At 55.8% G+C, this 20,767-nt stretch overlaps 2 protein-coding genes across 2 annotated transcripts in view; both read right to left on the bottom strand.

Annotated features, from left to right (window-relative positions):
• ZSWIM5 (zinc finger SWIM-type containing 5) overlaps positions 1–6,259 on the bottom strand; it is a 101,787-nt gene extending 95,528 nt beyond the window's left edge. The window contains exon 1 of the mRNA XM_072866896.1: positions 5,540–6,259. Coding sequence (XP_072722997.1) covers positions 5,540–6,230 — 691 coding nt within the window. The 5' untranslated portion in view covers positions 6,231–6,259. The remainder of the gene's footprint in view (positions 1–5,539) is intronic.
• A 12,763-nt stretch (positions 6,260–19,022) lies between these two features.
• LOC140654662 (selenoprotein Pb-like) lies at positions 19,023–20,724 on the bottom strand. The gene is made up of 4 exons (XM_072868192.1): positions 20,516–20,724; positions 20,199–20,411; positions 19,924–20,059; positions 19,023–19,265 (listed from the first exon to the last, which is right to left on the bottom strand). The coding sequence occupies exons 1-4, from the start codon at positions 20,722–20,724 to the stop codon at positions 19,023–19,025; spliced, it is 801 nt and encodes a 266-aa protein (XP_072724293.1).
• Between the last annotated feature and the right edge of the window lie 43 nt (positions 20,725–20,767).

Genomic DNA, 20,767 nt, shown 5'->3' with positions numbered 1-20,767 from the left:
TGACACACCACAAGAGATGGTTCACAGCTGAATGTCACTTTACAGAGCAATCGGATAGATAAGCTCATTTAAGTTTTCCAAAAGTCCTATCTGAGGTTAGAGGGACTAATCATAAAACATCTAACATCAAAGCGAGCGTCAAATAACAGCAAAGCACATTCCCTCACACAAAGCTTCAGAAACAAAGCACGCAGGCACATGTGGTTTATGTTACTGCAGTTTTAGCACAGTTAAATATTTCCTAAAAGATTTCCTCTAGATGTGAGCAAAATTAAAATCTGCTGTAAATGACTCGTGTGTTGGAAGCAGAGAAATCCCGTGTCTCACCTGGGCTGAGCTTTATAAAAAGCGTAGGTAAGCTGAGAACAAACTCCTATTGCCTGCCAGAAACCAGGGCTTGTCACACTTTCTCTCTGAAAAAAGCTTCAACCCTATTTATTCTTAAAGCCAAAACTAAATATTTAATTTCTTGTGCTTTATTTTTCAGGTCTCTAGCCTCTTTAAACTAGCATCATTCTGCCTGGAGTAATTAACCATCCAGTTAAAAAGACGTCCCAGCTTCAGAGGGTCTGTTTATACTCTTAAAAAAGAGACTCAAAAGCCAATAAATAAATCTGCTAAAACAAACAAACAAAAAAGTTAAAATTCCAGCTGTCAAAGTTTTTCTAGCTCTCCCTGCACGACCAGCAAGAAACTCTGGTGGTTTTCATCATCCCCAGTTCCAGTTTCTGTAATACAGTCCAGAACATGCTCAAGAAATATCTCACCTATGAGGGAGCAGCAATAAACAGATTGTAAGTTTTAATGCCTAATAATCCTTCCTTTTAATTATATATGTTAAGAAAAAAATAATTAGAAACATAAAGGGCTTAATGTATATTTAAAGTGTTCAACAGTTTCCATCATGATAGGGCTAATGAACCTCTGCTGGCCCCTTTTATGTGGTTTAAAGTATTTTAATATACATGGTAGGATAAAGTAATCTACCCTTAAAGAAAAATAAAGCAAAAATTCATTAGCAAATTGGAAACATGTTGTACAACAACTGCCCCACCCAAAAACTAAGAGGATACAGAAAAACTAAACTCCCTTAGCAGCACCCTGACATGGGACACCAGGTTTCAACATGAAAAAAATACATTTCATGACTCATGGCATTCCTTCCAAACCTGCTCCCGCTGGATACAGCCTTAAACCTGGACCCAGGAGGAGACTGATTTTTACACAAAACAAAAGGAACCACAACTGGCCCTAGAGAGCTCCATCAAAGTGTTTTCCCCAAAATAAACAACTCCATAAAGCACCACACCACCTAGACTTTTAAAAACAACTGGATACAAATTTAGACTCTGCCCTGTACCACGTCACAGGGGAGGGAAACCAAATGCTCGCCTAAAAGCGAGCATTTTTAGAAAAAAAAAAATCTAAAAAGCCTAAAAGTAGTTTTGGAAAAAAAAATTAAAAGCAGTTTCAACCACGTTAAGAGCATAGGAACCCATCAGTATTTTTACTTCTGAAGCTGCATTTCAACAGGCATCATTACAAACACACACCGAGAAAAGCTGAAAACCATAGTGTAACAAAAACCTTCCAAATCAAAACTCCTCCAATTAAAATGCCAAAGGCATTTACAGGTATTATTTACAGGTATCAGGTCTATCTTAACCTCTGCCCAGGCAGAAGGCTGCTGAAGCAGGGTCAGAAAACCCCCTGCGCCTGGACGCGCAGCTTAATCACGGGACTAGGAACCACGGGAAGGTACCCAGGACTGACCTGCAAAGCATCAGAAAATATTCATGATTAATTGCAGGTTTGAAAAAAACAGGTTCCCTCCAAGTGTTTACAAAGCCAGTGCGTTTTAAAGCCCTGTTTCATTGTTACTCTAACAGCAAAAGTAAATTCTGCCTATGTACTTATGGCTGGACCGCATACCTCCCCATCAGGGCACAAAGGCTTATCTGTGGGTAAGGAGCCATAGGCAGCACACACCATATAGATTCCTAAGTGGTTGGTTACAACGCAAAGAGCACAAAGCTCGATGCTTCAGAAAAAGGAGAATTCCCACCTAAAATTGCCACGGACACTCGCCCACCCATCGGCAGCGGCGACAACTCGAGGGCAAACCGTATTATACCAGACTGGGGAGCGCAGGCGAGAAACATGAATTTGTTCTGCTGGATCACAGCATACTGTCAAAATCCACCAAAGGTCTTTTCTCTCTCCAAGAACCAAGAGATAATGGTGTAAAAACTTTTGTTCATAAATATTTATGTGAGTGAACTTGTTAAAAATTAACCGCCGTCGTTAAAGGTTTTGTATCCTTTAGGATTCCCAGCATGCAGTGCAGTTGCATGCTTTATATTAAGCCTGGCATTTCTGCATTCCTTTCCTGCATGCTTTTGTCATTTGTCTAAAAATTAAAAGGAAAAAAAAACCCACACACCACACACACACAAAGACAGGATCTGTACACATAATAATAAAGCAGTTTTTAAGAAGACAAAGATGCCTGTGTTCAACATCCAAGATCTTTCTTTGAGCAGGGGGGAAAAAAAAAAAATCAATTTAATGACTCCAGTGAGATCAGGGTTTAAGCCTCATTTAAGTTTTACTAAGCATGAAGGAATTATTGGTTGATAATGTGGCATATATGGGTTTTTTTGGACCTGCCAGCTTTGTAAGCACAAGGGAGCTGGAGCCCGAAGCAGTTTGTCCCCAGAAGTACAACCCTCACCCCTCCACACCATGTTCCATCTCCAGAAGACCATTCCTCTTGGATTTTGGCTTTCAATTTTTCAAAGAGATTTTTCCAACCACAGGGAGAAGGAATTTCACATCCGCACAATCCTTACTTTTTCACAGGTCTGAGTCAGAAACACGACTGTACAAACATCTGATTTTTATTCACAGCAAATCTCAACTGTGCAAGCCTCAGGTCGCAACGCTGGGAGCTGGCAGTGTCCATTAAAGAGATCCTTAGAGGGGAACAGTAGTTTTGATTTAGCGCTGGTGAGCATCAAGTAAGCCAGTGCTGGGGTTTTATTTTTTTCCAAGACATAATGGCTCCCATATAAGCCGACAACCAAGTTCCTATCTTAATTGCAAACACACACACGCAGACACAAAGTGTTTGTGTCTCTGGTGGCTGGAGCTCTTCCACCTCACCTTCCAGCAGCATCCGCAGGATGGATGTGGAAAGTTGGCAGAGGACATCTCAGCTATGCCTCCTGTCCACCCCGGATAAACACGCAGCCCTTCACAGCCTTTTGTTTGATGTAAGTCTTCCTCCTCCATCTCAGAGCTGCAAGGGACTGCTGTGACAGGGCTGCTCTGGGGACAAAAACAGAGGTGTCCGACCCCGCATCACCCACCCGCTGCCATGCGAAGAGGAGCCGCACTACAGCCAAGACCCGACCCCCCCGCTCCGAAGGCAAACTCCCACGGCGAGCATCCCGCGCGCCCCTTTTGGGCTGTGAAAACAAGAGATAAATCACCCGCCGACTTTGCGGCGAGCGCTTCCAGAACATGCTGCTTCATCTAAAAAGCTGATGGTTCGGAGGACAATGGGCGCGAGCTCCGATTTCAAAGCTGGGGAGATGGTTTAGACTTGTCAGGGGATATGAAATGCCAGAGCCGGGGCCGTCCTCCCCGTCCTCTGGCTGGCCCAAAGCAGCAGCGGGAAGCGCAGGGAGATGGGGCACGCGTGATGCTGGATGCCAGGGCTGGACGTCACTTTGGGATGGGACTGCTCTGCGTGTCCCGCACCCACCTGACCCCAGCGCTCACCCAGATCCTTCACAGCGTTGGCTAAAGCCTCATCAGGGCCACATTTCAAAGAGAAATAAATTTAAAAACTCATTAAAAAATAAAATTCCTTTGTACAGAACCAGCCCTGGTTTTAGGCAACCGTTACCTCCATCTCCCGCTCCCACACCGGCTGCTCACTGCATCCACACCTTGGTGGGCAGGTCAATGAAGCATCGCCCACAGTAAGCTATTATTTTTTCCCCCCTCCTAATTTTAAAGTTCCTACAGAGCTACTCCTCTCCTTCTAAAAAAAATTATTTGGTTTTGAGTTTCTAAGTGTTTTAAACAGACTTAGAATAATTAATCATCTTAATGCAGCCCTTAGAAAATATTAATTCACCCAAAAAAAAAGGGTGTAATCGTATCCTCAGAGAAAAACCTTTTGTGCTACAGGAATTTTCACTGCGTATCCTCAGAGGTGGAAGGATAATTCTTCTGCTGTCTCCTATTTTCATGTCTCAAATGGAAAATGTTTTGATAATGCTCTTCTGAATGTAAACTGTACCAAATGGGATTTTTTTTTTTAAGCTGTTTTCTCCCAAAAAGGAAGGAGGGCTCTTTAAATAAACACAGCCGAACTAACCATTCCTTACAACAAAAACCACCCTCCCTTCACTCATTCACGCCATACCCTGGCACAAAATGAATTTACATTTCACATTTGCAAATTCTAGCCTAATGTCATTTTAATGGGAAGGCGCATTTCAATCACTTCCAATAACAACCAGGAGCGGATTATTTTATGTAAAACACCACAATTTGCTTCTCTTTAAATATATACAGATATAAGGCGCATTTCGGATGGGGACAGGGACTAGAAGGATGGGGGAAGAGGAACAACATTTCCTCTCCGACAATCCCCCTCTGCCAGCGCACACAAAAGCCACCTGCCCATGGAGAGAAAACACGATGCCATTATTCCCACCATCATTCCCACGGCCCCTTCGTCACCGAACGAGAGCGAGAAGGCCGCGCGCATCCATCCCCGAAACGCGCATCGTGCCAGGCCGCCGGTGGTACCCGCCGGTGGTACCCAACTTGTCACCCCAACCGTTCCCTTCGCTTTCCGCCAGCCGGCCTCGCTGCAGGTGCCCGTGCAGGGGGCTGGGAAGGGGAAAGCGGGGGGCAGACGCCCCCCTAGAGATTTTCCAAGGGGGGAGAGCCCCTGATGGAGAAGACAAAGGCAAACACTGAGAGCTGTTGGAGACATGCATTATGTTTATCAACATAAAGGGCCGGGACCCCCCCGTGGGTGTGGGTGCTTAGGGGTGAGAGGGACCCCCGTGGGTGTGGGTGCTCAGGGGTGAGAGGGACCCCCGTGGGTGTGGGTGCTCAGGGGTGAGAGGGACCCCGGCGGCGGGGCGGGGCGGGGGGGGCCGGCAGGGCTGCGTGCCCTCCATACAAATCCCCGACGGGCGCTTTAGGGGAGGGAGGGCGGGGGGGCTGGCTTTATTTTCCCCACTCGGGCTGGATGGACGGCGTCCACGCTGCGGGCAGCTGCCGGTGACACCCGGGCACACGCACCTCACCGGGGGGGGGCGGCTGAGGGGTCACCCCCAGCCCTCCCACCCCCCAGACCCAGGGCCGGCACCTTCCCAGAGGAGCACAAGGCGGTCCCTGCCCCCGGGGCAGGATTTTCCTGTCAAACCACAACCGCGCCAGACAAAAGGCTGAAGTGTTTGGAGGGGACGGGCGACACACAAGCCCCCAGGGGCCCCGTCCCGGCACTCACCGACTTGCAGCACGTTGTCCACCGCGCCGGTCTCCAGCAGGCGGATGCCGCGGCGGAAGGGCAGCCCCTCGCCCTGCGGCGCGGTGGCGGGGGCGGCGGCGGGGACGGCGGGCGGCGGCGGGCCGGCGGCGGGGCTCTCCTCGCCGGCCGGGGCGGGGGGAGCGGCGGCGGCGGAGGGTCCCCCCGCGGCGGCGCTGGCGGGGGATGCGGCGGCGGCGCGGCCGGGCTGGAAGCTGGAGTACATGCAGATCTGCCGCTCGCTGCGGGGGAAGCTCCAGTAGACGATGCGGCGCTGGACGGGCTCGGGGATGCGCTGGAAGCGGCCCTCCACCCGCTCGAAGGCCCAGCTCCCCGCCACCCGCTTGGCCGCCGCGTCCAGCAGCGACTCGGGCTGCAGCAGGCTGCCCGCCCCGCCGCCGCCGGCGCCCCCCGGCCCCGCCGCCGCCGCCGTCCCCGCCGCCCCCGCCGCCGCCGTCCCCGCCGCCGCCGCGGGGCAGCAGCCGGCCAGCGCCGGAGGGGCCCCGCTGGCCCCCGCGCCCGGCCCCGCGCCGGCCCCCGCGGCCCCGGGACGGGGGTGCGCGGCCCCGGTGCCCCCCGCCGGGCAGGCCCGGGAGCACAAGCGCTTGGGGCCCGGGGCGCCGGCGGGCAGCGGCGGGCGGAGCAGCTCCTCTCCCTCTCCTCCCTCCGCCATGGCTGCGACCGACTGAGCCGGGCGAGGGGAGGAGAGACGGGGAGGAGGAAGAGGGAGGAGAGCGGGGGGACCGGGGGTGGAGACTGGAGGGGGTGGTCCCACCGGCCGGGAGCCGGCCCCCGCCGGGGCGGGACGCTCCGCAGCCCCCTGCCCGCCCCCGCCGGCAGCCGGACCCCCGCTCCCGCCTGCCCCTGCCGAGGTGCCGGGCGTCCGGCTCCGCGGGGCGGGGAGGGGTGGCCCCCGGGGACCGCCCCGGTGCCCTCCCGGCTGTGTCCCCGGGCGGGGGGGTGGGACACACGGGCGGCGCTGCGTCCCCCGTGCCCGGAGGGCGGGGAGCGGGAAAGCCCCGCGGCTGCCCGTCCCCACGGCGCTGGGGGCGAGGGGGTGTCGAGGCCAGCCGAGCGCAAGGAGCTGGTGCTGAGTCGGAGGCAGCAAAAGGGGCATGGACGTGGCCCCGCGCCCCGGAGGTGTCCGGCGGGAACCGGGGACCGCTCCTGCTGCAAGCCCTGGGGTACGCGGTCTCAACGCCCAGCCTAACCCACAAATCTAACACCCAGCGTGACCCACAAATCACCTTCGGGTTCACACCGGGTAGCAGAGCAGATAGCAGTGCCCTACCCTTCAGTGGGCATCAGGGCTTGCTCTCGCTTTTAAAGCCCTGTAGTAAAGATGCTCGTCCCACACATCGCTGCAGCATCCTTGGGTGCAGAGAAAATACCGGGGCCTGTGGCACACGTGGCCTTTGGGAGAGGAGATGAAGAAGCACAGGCAGTGCTGACTGCCAGGGAGCTCTGCTGTGCTCTTAGGTGGGGTTGCATTAAAGCGAGGTCCTTCAGCACATATTGCCTGAGTCGGCACCCCAAAATCCAGGGAGCTGACTCCTCGCCAGCCTCTGCTTCAGCAGAGGGTGATGGCAGCACCTCTGGGACCAGCACAGCACGGGGCCGATGGGGAGAGCGCTGCTGCCCTGCTGGGGCTGGTGGCTTTGCTGCCGTGTCCAGCAGGACACCGTCCCAGGATTTTCCCCGGAAATACATTCCCGTTCTTTTGTCCTGTCTAATTTTAAGTGACAATTCTCTGAGGAAGAGCAGAGCTCACAGATCTCAGAGTTCAGGTTTCTTACTCTGTTATTCTCAGTGCTTTGAGAATCTAAACCCAATTCCTTTCTATCTGCAGTTCAGTCACATCTAGACCATTACTGGTTACTCCCTTGTTGCAGAGATCTCCTATTTACTCTTACTGACAGAGCAGGAGTACATTTCCTGGAATAACAGGGCGATGCAATTAGGGAACAGGAAATAATTATGCACCTTTGCTATGCCACGAGGTACCTCCAAGCCCAGGGTCTCCTTTGCAGGACTCGGAGGGAAGGAATCAGATCTCAGGCAGGTAGTGAGAGCAGGCAGAGCTACTGCAATGAGAGATCTCCATTTCGGAGAATAAGCCACATGCTAATCGATGAAGGTCAGGAAGAGGTTTTCCTTGAAGGCTGAGCTGTTCCTTGCTGCCGCTGGACTTGTTCAAGATAATCAGTGCTAACCGGTGGCAGGGTCTGGCCGCGGGCAGCACCTACACACAGGTTTGTTGACGTTTTCCCCAGGAATCATGCCCCCATTTCTTTAACCCCAAAGGGCATTTCACTCTCCATAAGGGATTGTTGTGACAGGGAACGCTTGTGAGCACAGCATTTTGCCCATCACCTCTGCTCGCTGTGGTGGCGGCAGGACCTGGGGGGATGAGAAGGGCTTCGTCTACCTTTGCCCCTCCCTGGCTGCACAGAGGGACCTCAAGGGGCCATCCCAAAGCACCCTCCTGCCCCAAGGTAGAGCACACCTTCCTGGCAGAGACCAGTCCAGCAGGCTCTTAAGCTCTGATGATGATGGAGGCTGCGGGCTACGGTGTTACAGCAGCCCGATTGCCGGGGAGTTTCTGCCAGCACCCATGCCTCCCCGCAGTCGCTGGGTCTGCTCAGGCAGGGGTGAGCTTGCACAAGAACCGGGACACAGCACCCCAGCTTGTCCGGTCCCTCTGTCAGCAGTCTCTGCAGAGCTCACCTAGTGACAACCTTGAGTGTCCGTCCTTACGTCATCCCCAGACAGTGCCAAATAAAGAGGATTTTAGACTTCAGCTCGAGCAGGGATGTTATTCATTCCCAACGAGCTGACTTTTCACTGCATAAAACATATAATCCAGACTCAAATCAAAGCAAGGTCAGTGCAGTGGCTGGCCAGCCTGTCTCTGGGGGGGTTAGCATGTTATTTCAAAGACAAATCAATCTATTTTTCCTCTCCCTCTTCATCTGAACATTTGTTGCTCCCCATTCCTCTCTGCCTCTCCCTATCCATTTCATTACTGCCTTGAATTTTGCAAGGGGGAACTCTCCTCCTCCTGGAGAACATGGACAGACCTCTTCTCCCTGGGGAAGGATGCGAAATGTCAGCCTCCTGCTCAGCCCTGATGCTGCTCATTCAGAGCCTGGAACCAGGTACATCAATAATTCACCGCACGCTTTCCTGAGCCTGGCCATTTGCTGAGTGTCTACCGCTGGCAGCCCTGGTTCCCCTCCCGGCTTGGAGGCTGTTTGGTCGGGGTCTGCCCGTGCTGTGACCCACCAACTCCAGTCATTCTGGCCTCAGCTCTGGTGTTATTCACAAAGGGCTGATTTTTCAAGCTGGCCCCAGAAAGCATTTTATTTTGAGTCCCTGGCTAGAAAATTTACTGACCAAAGGGGCTGGAGCCCCCATGGCTCTACACTGCAGTTAGGCAGCAGTGCAATGCAATATTGTGGGAAATTCTTTGGGTGCTGGCTCATCCAGAAGCCCAGCTTTAAGTTGCAGGTGCTGTGGGGCAAGAAATCTGCTTTCATAGAATCATAGAATCGTAGAATTGTTTAGTTTGGAAAAAACTTTAAGATCATCAAGTCCAACTGTTAACCTGGCACTGCCAAGTCCACCACTAAACCATGTCCCTAAGCACCACATCTACATGTCTTTTAAATACCTCCAGGGACGGTGACTCCACCAATTCCCTGGGCAGCCTGTTCTAATGCTTGATAACCCTTTTGGTGAATAAATTTTTCCTAATATCCAATCTAAACCTCCCCTGGTGCAACTTGAGGCCATTTCCTCTTGTCCTATCGCTTGTTACTTGGGAGAAGAGGCTGACACCCACCTCCCTACAACCTCCTTTCAGGTAGTTGTAGAGAGCGATAAGGTCTCCCCTGAGCCTCCTTTTCTCCAGGCTAAACAACCCCAGCTCCCTCAGCCGCTCCTCATAAAACTTGTGCTCTAGACCCTTCTTTCCTCATGCTAGAAAATAAATTCAAGAGCTTCAACAAAGAGAGAGGAAAAGGATGCTGCTGAGATGTTCTCTGCAGGTTTCCTGGCACCTGTGCTTTGTTTTGTGGCAGACAGGGTAAGTGCTGGTAGGTGCCACGTCTCAGCCCAAGGGGATGCCATCTCCTTGGCTGCTCCTACCTGCACACCTTCGTGTAGGTGCTCTCTTCTCCCCACCACGCCCAAACCCCACACCCAGCAGAAAGACTGCCTTTCCCTGGGCATCTTCCCCTCTCTTGGATGCTCCCGTGCCTCTTCGACATTGCTTTGACTCTGAACAGTCAATGTTGTGCCCTCACTAACATGGGTAATGCTGGCTGAGCTTTGCAGAGATGACAGCAGAGCTTTTCAAGACCCAGTGAGCACCAAGGAAGTCCCTCTGATGACAGATGAAGATATACAAGTGCAGCAGAAGCTTTATGGCCAATTAACAATGGGAAAGGAGCTAGATAGCAGAGCGCAGGCGGCCACCAAGCTCCTGCTCCAGCCACCCAGAGGATTTGCTGCTCCGAAACAGCCAAAGCCGGGCTTATTGGCAGCCAAGCTGCCTGCTACAGCCACCAGCCCTAGGCACTCGTTGGAAGTGTGGTGGCTTCTGCCTTTCTCATGTTGCTGGTGCTGTTCAGAGCAGAGGCAGGAGGGAAAGGACACGGGGAGTAACGTAGCCTGCAGCTCCCCTGCCTTGATGCACTCAGGAGCAGGGGGATCTATTGCCCAGGACAGTTATTCCTTAGCATTCCTGTGGATCCGATGTCCAGAAAGGGGCAGAGAGCATTGCCTTATGAAATATTTGGCTTTGCAAGCAAGGGAAGCCATACCTTGGTTTGGTTGCCTGTGGAGTTGAGCTCCATTTTTAGATTCTTGAGTGCCTAGTAAGGTCTCCAACAAAGCATAAGCTTGAGCTGGAGCTTTTTGCCATCCAACTGTTAAAATCCCCCGTGGCTTCTCCACTGACTCATTAGTGCTGAGTTATTGCTGTGCCCCTCTTTCAGCAGGGACTCCAATGAAGTTGCTTTTCACTAGCCAGCCAGTTATTTTATGAAACTTTCCAGAACTGACAATCTCAGGGACCTCCTTCAGGTGTGACTGCAATCATCCGCATACTCAAAAGAGAAATGCAAGGAGTGAAAGACACCATCTCCCCTTCCCAAGCATGGGCTGAATGCAAAGATCAGGTGCAGGAGGGCTGCTCTCACTCTCACTTTGACACAGGAACAGCTCTGCTTGCCTATATGTCTCCGTATGCGCTCAGGGATGCATAAGTTTAAAGCAGGGGATGCTCAGGGTGCTGCAGCTTCTCTGCCCTTTGTCTACTGCCAAAGGAGACCGCAAACCCCGAGAAAAACCTCAGGCCATCCTTGATCCATGATCAATGATCCTGGATGATCAAGGATGCCTGCACCCAGCACCATGCCATGCCCTTCCCAGGGCACCTCGTGCCGCATTGCCTCTGCCTGCTGTACACCGTGGACCTGGCAGGGCTGAGGGTCCTGGAGGACCTCGGCAGGAGGCTGGGGGGGTGGCAGGATGAGTGGGGGGAGCCAGCAAGCCCTGCTGTGGGGATGGGGTCCGTGGTGCAGGGTGGAGGTTGGGAAGCTCCTTTGTACGGCTGGAGAGGGGACACCCGGGAGCAGAGGGGCAGGAGGAACAAGGAGATGGTCTGGGGCAGCAGCAAGGAAGGGAGAAAAATGGAGCGAGGTGCTTGGGTCCCAGGTGTCAGGCTGGGATCGGGCAGACCCGGGCTCCCCCTCACACCCAACCAGAGAGTTAGGGCTGTCGGGAGCTGTTGTTCCCTCTCTCCCACCCACAACGTTACATCTCTGGCTTGCCGGGGCTGCCTTTCCCCAGCCCCCGTAAGATTAGCAAAGCGCTGAGCCTCTGCCTTGCCACGGGGATTTCTGCACCCTTCCAGCAAACGCATTTGCTGTGCAGGCCGGCAATTAAACACAGAGGGGCTGCTGGGGGAAGACCCTCAGCTTCCAGGAGAAAGAGTCGTCTCTTGCCTCCCTGGCGTGGACTCTAAAAGCACAGAGCACTCCAAAAAGTTACTCAGCCCCACGCTGGAGAGTGGCATCCACCCCGGCTGCCCTGGCTGCCACGGCGCTGAGCTCAGCAGAAAGCAGCCCCCCGACCGACTGCCCCCCTCTCAGCCGCCGAAGCTCCCTCCCTTTAATTAGAGATGCTAAAATAACCAGGGAATCATTTTGCAGGCTACAGGAGCATGAATAAATGATGGCAAAGCGAGGCGTAAACAACGCTCCCGTTAGCCTTTTGCATCGGGTCTGCCCTGGCTTCGGAGAGGCGAGCGGGCTGCAGGGTCCAGCCAAGTGGGAAGCCGGAGCCAGGCCAGGGCTGGGGCTTGTCCCTCTGCCCTCCGTCACCCGGGGTCCCGCTCCTCTTCCCTGGGCAGGGAACCGCCGGTTACGCCATAACCCCTTTGTGTCGCTCCAGCCTTCTACTCCCTGCATTTAACACAGTTTGCAAACGGTAATTAAAAGGCAGGTACCTCTGGGCGGGGAATGGTCTTCTAGGGGAGGAGGGAGACATTAAACTGGTGGGAAACACCACACTGCACCAACTTCACTTTTTCAGGAAAAAAGAAAAAGGTCTGTAACGGAGAGAAGGTCACATACCGATTCTGCAAGCTAAAAAACAACGCAGAAGAGGCTGAAAGCTGGAAAAATTCAGACTCAAAGGGAAGTTACAAAATCGTAGCGATGGAGCGCAATTAACGGTGGAACAAGGGAGCGGCGGAGCCCGTCTCAGACGAAGGCGCGAAACCGGGGCACCGGCTGCCGGCCTGGCCGGGACCGGCTCCCGCGGGGTGAGGTGACCCGCCTGCCGCCGGCCTGCCGCGCTTGCAACGGGCGCACAGGGCACGGCCGATTGGCTGGGAGGTTACAATGCTCATGGCTGATTGGCTGGGAGGTTACAATGCCACACGGCTGATTGGCTGGGAGGCTACAATGCTGCATGGCTGATTGGCTGGGAGGTTACAATGCCACACGGCTGATTGGCTGGGAGGCTACAATGCTGCAGGGCTGATTGGCTGGGAGGTTACAATGCCGCAGGGCTGATTGGCTGGGAGGTTACAATGCCGCAGGGCTGATTGGCTGGGAGGTTGCAATGCTGCAGGGCTGATTGGCTGGGAGGTTGCAATGCTCATGGCTGATTGGCTGGGAGGTTACAATGCCACACGGCTGATTGGCTGGGAGGCTACAATGCTGCAGGGCTGATTGGCTGGGAGGTTACAATGCTGCAGGGCTGATTGGCTGGGAGGTTGCAATGCTCATGGCTGATTGGCTGGGAGGTTACAATGCTCATGGCTGATTGGCTGGGAGGTTACAATGCCACACGGCTGATTGGCTGGGAGGCTACAATGCTGCATGGCTGATTGGCTGGGAGGTTACAATGCCACACGGCTGATTGGCTGGGAGGCTACAATGCTGCATGGCTGATTGGCTGGGAGGTTACAATGCCACACGGCTGATTGGCTGGGAGGCTACAATGCTGCAGGGCTGATTGGCTGGGAGGCTACAATGCTGCAGGGCTGATTGGCTGGGAGGTTACAATGCCGCAGGGCTGATTGGCTGGGAGGTTGCAATGCTCATGGCTGATTGGCTGGGAGGTTACAATGCCACACGGCTGATTGGCTGGGAGGCTACAATGCCACACGGCTGATTGGCTGGGAGGCTACAATGCTGCATGGCTGATTGGCTGGGAGGTTCCAAAGCTGCAGGGCTGATTGGCTGGGAGGTTACAATGCCGCATGGCTGATTGGCTGGGAGGTTACAATGCCGCAGGGCTGATTGGCTGGGAGGTTGCAATGCTGCAGGGCTGATTGGCTGGGAGTTCACAATGCCACACGTCTGATTGACTGGGAGTTTACAATGTCACATGGAAGATGGGGGGGGGGGTGTCACAATGCCGCAGGCTGATTGGCTGGAAAGCTACAGTGCCGCGGGGCTGATTGGCTGGCTGGCATCATTGGATGCTAGTTGGCTGTGTGGCCTTATTACTGTATGCTGATTGGCTGGGTGGCTAGGGAAAAAAAATAATAAAAAACCAGCTTTGATGAAAGTCAGCTCATTTCAGTTTATAGCATTTCTCCTCCTGCCTGGTACTGCTGGTCTGTGCAGCTGTGTGTGCCATTTGCCAGCCCTACCTCAGGCACGGCTAGGACCATCACTGTCACGTCTGCCATCGTCCCAGGCCACGCTCCGCAGCAGGTTTCAGGAGCCGGAGTTCAGACACCTGGAGCACCTGGTCTGGGTCATTCCTTACCATCCATTTCAACAATTTATTCCAAAGCCATTGCCACGGGCACATCCACGTGGGGAAAAAAAAAGTCTCCAGCCTGGGACCTCTTCCATAGTAAAAGCCAACAAACATCATTAACTCAGCTTTTCTTTTGTAGCTTTATCAGGGCTCTCACAGTAGCTGGGGAGCTGCCCACTCCAGCTCAGGATTGGTGTCCTTTCGGTAGGTGTTACAGTGCTCTCTCTCAGAAGCTGCTCCACAGGTTCGTCCTCTTCCTCCAGCTCCTTTACAAGGCGGTCAGGTACTCCCCATGATGGATGCTCACATACCTCAGCTCTTGGCAGTGCAGAGAGCCCACGCGGGGACCCACTCGTGAGGCCGGACCCCAGCACTGCCCCCGGCGTGGGTCAGTCGGGGCACAGTGGGACGAGGGAAGGTTGCACCACGCTGACCTTCCCTTTAACAGCCCACCCATCCCAGCCCCCCTCCAGGACGGCGTGTCCTCACGCATCGCTCCGAGCGTAGGAGCTGGCAGCGGACGGTGGCAAAGCTTCGGCAGAGGTGCCAGCAGTCCCGGTATGCGGCTGCGCTGCTTGAAGCCACCCAGCGCAAGAGCAGGACACAGCGGCCCGGCACTGCACCTTGGTTTGTCTGGAAACCAGGCATCGCACCCAGCTCATCTTGAGGAGAGACAGATGGAGAGAGACACAGCAAATATCCCCTCGCATGGCAGCAAAAAAGGAGTAACTTGCTAGCTGCTTTCCTGGCGGGAGGGCAAGAAGAGGGAGCCTGAATTTTAGTAAAGCTCCTATGAACACAGGGACCAGCACAGGATCCAGTCTCAGCCTTGGGCATCTCCATGCTGCAAATGCACACATGTTGGGCTGGTGAGATGTGTATCTCCCGGGGTGCTGGTTGGGCTTTGTCTGCTCACACTGGGCTCCTTTCAACCCCCAGATCAAAACCAGAAAAACCAGAAGCAAATTGTTCCCTCCGTGGCATTGTCCATCGCTGGTGAACAAAGGCAGGAGCTAGATACCAGCAGCACGGATAAATGGCTGTTTTGTTCTTGCACAGCGATGGCCAAACCATCCTCAGTGGACACAGAGAGGAGGTGAAGCCACGTAAAGCTGCGGTGCAGTGGCACTAAGAGCACCTGCGGAGGGGTGAGAGCCTTGATGTCCCATGGGCTGGGGCTCCAGCTTTGCCTCCCCCAAACCACTCTGGACCCACCAGGAAGGAGGGAAGGAGCTGAGGTGGGTCTCTTATAGGTCAGCAAATGGCTGGGGAGAGGCTTGGAGGCCTTTGGAGGGAGGAGAGAGGTTATGGGTGAAACAATGGGAGAGGTGAATCTGCTGAATGCACCTTTGCCCAAAAGTCAGAGAGGTGCCTCCACCCTCTGTCCCTGGGGACTGCTTTGGGGTGACTCTGCTCTCCCTCTGCCAGCAGATGAAAGATGGGGCATGCTGAGCAACAGGACTTTGAAAACCTGGGGACTGGGCTCTGTCCCACCGGTGGCCTCATGCCTGGCCAGGACCCGTGATTGATGCTGGGGAGGGAGATGAGAATGAACGGGGCCAATATCTGACGCACTTCCTCAGCCCTGTCTTCACCAGCCTCCAGCACCAGAGGCTGTGCTGGGGACACGAGTCACTGGGGCTGGCTCATTTCTGCAGCTGTTTCTCTGCTCTGTCCCATCTCCTTGGGCGATGCTACATCAAGATGAATCTGGACCTACTCACCAGGGACGTCAGCAAGTTGGCCAAAGCTGGGGACACGCTCTGCAGCCCTTGTTCCCCAGCTCCTAACCCACGCTAGAGATACATGGCTGCTATCCCCAGGCAGCAGCATTCACCCTCACCCCACAGAAGCAAGAGGGGCCTGGCTGAGCTAGACTTGGGGGACAGAAATGCAGCCGCCTGCATTTATTTTGCCTAACAACAGTGATCTCTCTGTATATTTTCATTCTGTTTTCCTAGGCTCAGCTTCCTCCTCAATGAAATGTTTCCAAAGCAGCCTGGCTTGGCGGCACGCCAGCCCCGGCTGCCAGATGAATGGGCGGAGGAGGAGGGACCCATTCCTCTTCTTGACACAGCATCGCTGCACAAGAGGCCTCTGTTGACATTAGGACTGGCTGTTCCCCCTCTCCTGAGAGGCTCTGCCTGGCCCTCGGCAGGAGCCGCACACAGGGCCAAGGCAGCAGGCTGCATGTGATGTGAGACTGGGGTCTGTCCTCCTCCGGGGCGGTGGCACAGCCACGGGCACCAGGGTACCATGGTGCATCTTCCTCCGGGGCGGTGGCACAGCCACGGGCACCAGGGTGCCACGGCGCAGCACTGCCAGGACCTGAAGTCAGCCCCAGTTTCTTTCCCTGGACCCTCCCCTGCTGAGCCAGCCCTGCTGACAGCTGAGCACTCCTTGGAGCTCTCAGACTCCTGCTAACAGCATTACTCCCCCAGACATCAGCGATGTGAAGAGCCTGTTAACTCCCCCAAAATACCTCTGCTCCAGCCCACTCAGAGCAAAACTCTCCCTCAGCACCGCTGGAGTGTAGACACCGACACAGGTTTTGAAGAGCTCCAGGTCTCCAGCACCTTTTGGGGGGGAGCGATGCCATGGGGCCCCCAAGCACAGCACCCCCAAATCCTTCAGGCCTTTGGTCAATAACATATGGAGCACCGTTGGCTTCACCCTAAACCCTGGCTATTACTCTGACACACAGGACTTTACCCAGACAGTGTTACGTCTCTTTCTCACGCTTCAATTTCTCTACCCAAAGCAAAACACCAACCCAAGTCTTCAGGGCTGGAAATTCGTCTGCTGGGAGGCAGCCAAACGGTAGCAGCGCAGCACAGTGCCACTGGACTACCCACCCAGCACCAGACATGATCTCTCTATCTGCCACCGCTAATTGCAGATCTGGTTGTCAGCAAGGGAATGCAAATCTGTGTGTGCCCCACTCATCACAGTGTCACCTACTTGCCAGGGACACCTTTAGGAGCTGTGCAAGGAAAGGATGTGGAATTTAATGAAAGGGCTGAGGAAGTATCAGAAGTCAAAAGGAAGAGATAAAAGTCATCAGCATCTTTCCAGTTTGCACCTCTCCCCCCTGGCCGGCTCCCCTCGCATCTTCTGCTGGTGGCCAGCACCCAGCTGCTGCAAGCTGAGGACCAGAGGCTGGGTCAGAGCAGCACCCAGCAGCCTGCCGCAGGGACACAGACTGCTCCCACCAGCCATGGTGGGGAGAGGGCTCTGCCTGGATCTGGTGGAAAAGAGGCCAACCACGCATCGATAAGATGAATTAGTTGTCTCAGCAGCACTGGCAAAATGAGCGAGAGGAGTGGAGCCCGTGAGGCCCGGCCTGCTTTGTTTCAATTACAGCAGCTGCCAGAAGAAAAAGATAACCTCAATACTGATGGCAGGAGCAGCAGACAGAGGTGCCCTTGCAGGCTGCTGGGAGCAGGTAGAGGAGGAAGGGGAGGATGAGGAGGAGGGAGGGAGCAAGAGAGATGGAGGAGGGGGAGCAGAGTCTCAGCCAGCAGCCCGTGGGAGAGCCTGGCTGGCTCCCATGGGCGGGAGAGAAAGACCCGCCTGATCCCGTTGCCCTCATCCCCACAAGGAACGGCTCCCCTTCACCCTGGCTCCTGCCCCAGTCACTGGGCAGAGCATCCCCCGGCAGAGACAGGGCGGAGGGGTGCAGCCTCCCAGGACGTGGGGCAGAAAGTCAGCTCAGAGCATCAGCAGCAGGACACGCACCGCAGCATGGTGCCGCATAACGCCGAGCAGAAAAACCATCTTTGCTCCCCACTCAGGCTGTGGGGCCCGGAGAGGCGATGAAGTGTCGAGGGGGGTGTGTGGGATGATGGATGGAGCTGGAGTGAAGGGCTACAGGGCTGAGACAGGCATGGGGGCAGCCTGGGGTGCAGGCAGGCACAGCTGCCTGCCAGGGACGCAGCACCCAGCTGCCTGAGGGCTGGGCAGCCCCCAGCACTGTGCGTGCAATGGGGACCAGGCTGGGCACTGGGGACAAGATGCCCAAGATGACTTTGGACTGCTTGTGGGAACTCCAGCCCCACGACAGCAGCTCAGGGCAGGCACCCCAACATCACACCTGCAAGCCAGAGACGGAGGTGCCGAGCCAAGCTTCCTCCTGGCAGTGCAGGGTTAATGCCCTGCCCTGGGGGGGGACTAAGCCCTGGGTTGCCATGCTGGCAGGAGGTAACCCAAAGGTATGAAGAGCTGGGGTCTCTTCAGTCTTCAACCCCTTTACCGCCCAGTCTCTGAACAGGGGAATGCTTTATGGGGTCCACATCCAGCCCCAAGTCCCTGCCCGTGCCTTGTGCCCAGGGCCAGCCCCGCGCTGAGCGAGCCTCCCACCCTCTCCGGGGAAGGCCCCCACCAGAGGCCAGGCTGAGCAGGGTTTGCTTCACAGAGGTTTTATTCGTACTCTGGATATCCGCATCGCCCTCCAATCTCGCTTCTCCCCCAGGAGAGACCCCAGGATCCTCACCCCCGTCCTCCCAGGGCTGTGGGCCCTGGATACAGCCCCTAGGTCTCCAAGAGGGGACAAGGCCACCATCTTGCGGCCACCCATCACCACTGCACATACCCGTGTGCAAGGCCTGGAGGGTCCCCAGGATGTGACAGCTATGGGGGTACAGGGTTTAGACCATGGGGAGCTGCGACCTCCCACCGCTCCTAGTGCCCCCATCCCCTGGGATCACGTCCTGCAGGGCACACGCTGTCCCTCCCCTCGGTCCCCGGCCAGGACACCCAGGGGTGCCAGGACACCCAGGGGTGCCAGGACAGGCAGAGCACGCTGGCAGTGCTGCTCCCGTCCCAGTTCTGGCCTCTCCACCCCTGCCCTGCTGCTCCGTGCAGTGTCAGCCAGCAGTGACCGGGGACCTCCCGGTTTGCACAGCAGGCTTCATTGAGCACGGAAAGGCAGGCGGCGGCAGAGGAAGGCTCAGAACCGAGCCCTGGGGCTGAAAATGCAGCACCTCGGGGGGGGCTGAGGGGGATTTTCATCCCTGGTCACAGCGTGGGAATACGACCCACATGGGGGATGCTGGAGGGAGTTGTTACACCAACGCTGCTGGTGACCGGCAGCCCAAAGCGAGTCCTTTCGTGCCTCTGGGAAGCGAGTTGGCGTGGTCTGCACACTACTGGGTTCTTCTGCAAGGCTGCCCAGCCTGGCTTAGTGCTCATTTCCCTCCTGCTTCTTCCCCTCATGATGGGGCTGGCCGTGGTCTCCATTGTGCCGGTGAGCATGCGTGGCAGGTTCATGGTCCCCACTCGGGTCTGTGGCTCTCTTGCTGCTGACCTCGTGGTGGTGGTGAGGATGGAGGGGGTTGTGCTGGTGGATGGGGGTCTCTGAGTCCTTCCCCTCTTGTTCGGGAAGTGGGCTCAGGGTTACAGGGACCTCCGTGGTACTGTTAGCCTGGGGAAAGCAACACAAGGGCCGGTGCAGTATGTGAATGCATGCATGGCCCCGCAGTGCGCCTGCGAGCATGCCTGTGAGCTGGGATGAAAGCAGACCGGTATCCATCATGTAGAAAGCTGTGTGGGTCAGAGCAAAGGCTCTCCAGCCCCAACCCAGGGGGCAGGGAGGACAGGAGAGACACACAGAGCACAAGCCTCTCTGTACCTACATCCCTTGGCTCAAGCTGTCTGTGGTCCAGGGAATTCCTGAGCCAGGAAAGAGACTTTGCCTTTAATATTTCTAGATGGATTTTTCTCCTAGGGAGTGACTAATCGCCTGCTGAGCCCAGAACTATGTCCTTTTCTTGCCTCTGAGCTTGCCACCCTCTGGGTCCATTGCCTGCCCCTTTCTTATATCAGAACAGCCAGCAACCCTAGTTAGCTTTTCCAGACCTGGGCTATGACCCCTTTAGTCCGTTCCTTCTCAACCTGAAAGCTCTGACCTATTTAACTGCCCTTATTCCAGACCTTTCATCACCTTCCCTCTAAACCGTGGATGAGGACGGCTGCCAACCCAGAGCCTGTCCCCAACGTGAAGATAAGGTTATTTTTTTCCTGATGTGCAATGCCAGAGGGGAGAAGGGAGCCCGGCTCCAGCAAGCATCCCTGCTCCTTACCTCCTGGGTGGTGTTGGGGTAGAGGGAGCAGTTGCCGCAGAAGTCCTTGCTGTGGGTGAAGCGGATGGCCGACTCCACGTAGGGGAAGTGGAGGAAGCTGTAGGGCAGCTGGATGTGGAAAGCCAGGCGTCCGCATCTGCGGGGAGAAGCCATGGCCTGGCTCGAGGCGGGGGGTCTGGGGTCCCCCCAGCCCAGCCATGGGAGGAGCTTTGGGAAGCCCACCAAATGCTTCGTAACCCCCCAGGAAAGCCTCAGCCAAGACAGGGGACGCTCACCGGTCATAGATGAGGAAGTCATCCTTGTCCCCCCCCAGGACCTGCCAGACGTCGGGCTCCTCCGGCTCTGGCTGGAAGACGGGAACACCCGGCGGGGCCTGGCGCTCCAGCTCCCCGAACATGGCACGGGAAAGCGGCGCCTTCTCGTTGACAATCATGTAGCGGACGTCGACCGTGCCCTGCCGGGCCAGCCTCTCCCGCAGGCCCCCGAGGCTGTGGGGAAGGAGGCACTGGGAGGAGGGTGCTGGGGTGGGGGGCCACCATACCGTCCCCCAAGATGGTGGGGCTGAGTTTGGGGTAGGGTGAGCAGGGCTCACCTGTGGGCCTGCTGCAGGCAGAAGTGTCAGCTGGCCTTCAGCAAGGCCACCACTGTCACCTGCCCCACTGCCCCCGCCATGGGGGTCAAGCCATTGACACTCCACGCTGGTGCCTCCTGGCAGAGCCGGCTGCTGTTGGCCGCCCCCTCGGAGGCCGCGGCCAGCCCCAGCCCCAGCCAGGCGGCCACGGCCAGCACCAGCAGCCCCATCCCGGACCTCCGGCCCTGGCAGGGGGAAATGGGGCGTTAGTCT

The sequence above is a fragment of the Ciconia boyciana genome, chromosome 7, assembly GCF_034638445.1.
Source record: "Ciconia boyciana chromosome 7, ASM3463844v1, whole genome shotgun sequence".
Classification (NCBI taxonomy): Eukaryota; Metazoa; Chordata; class Aves; order Ciconiiformes; family Ciconiidae; genus Ciconia; species Ciconia boyciana.
The sequence above is the reverse complement of the archived record's forward strand: the minus strand, read 5'-3'. Positions and strand labels throughout refer to the sequence as shown.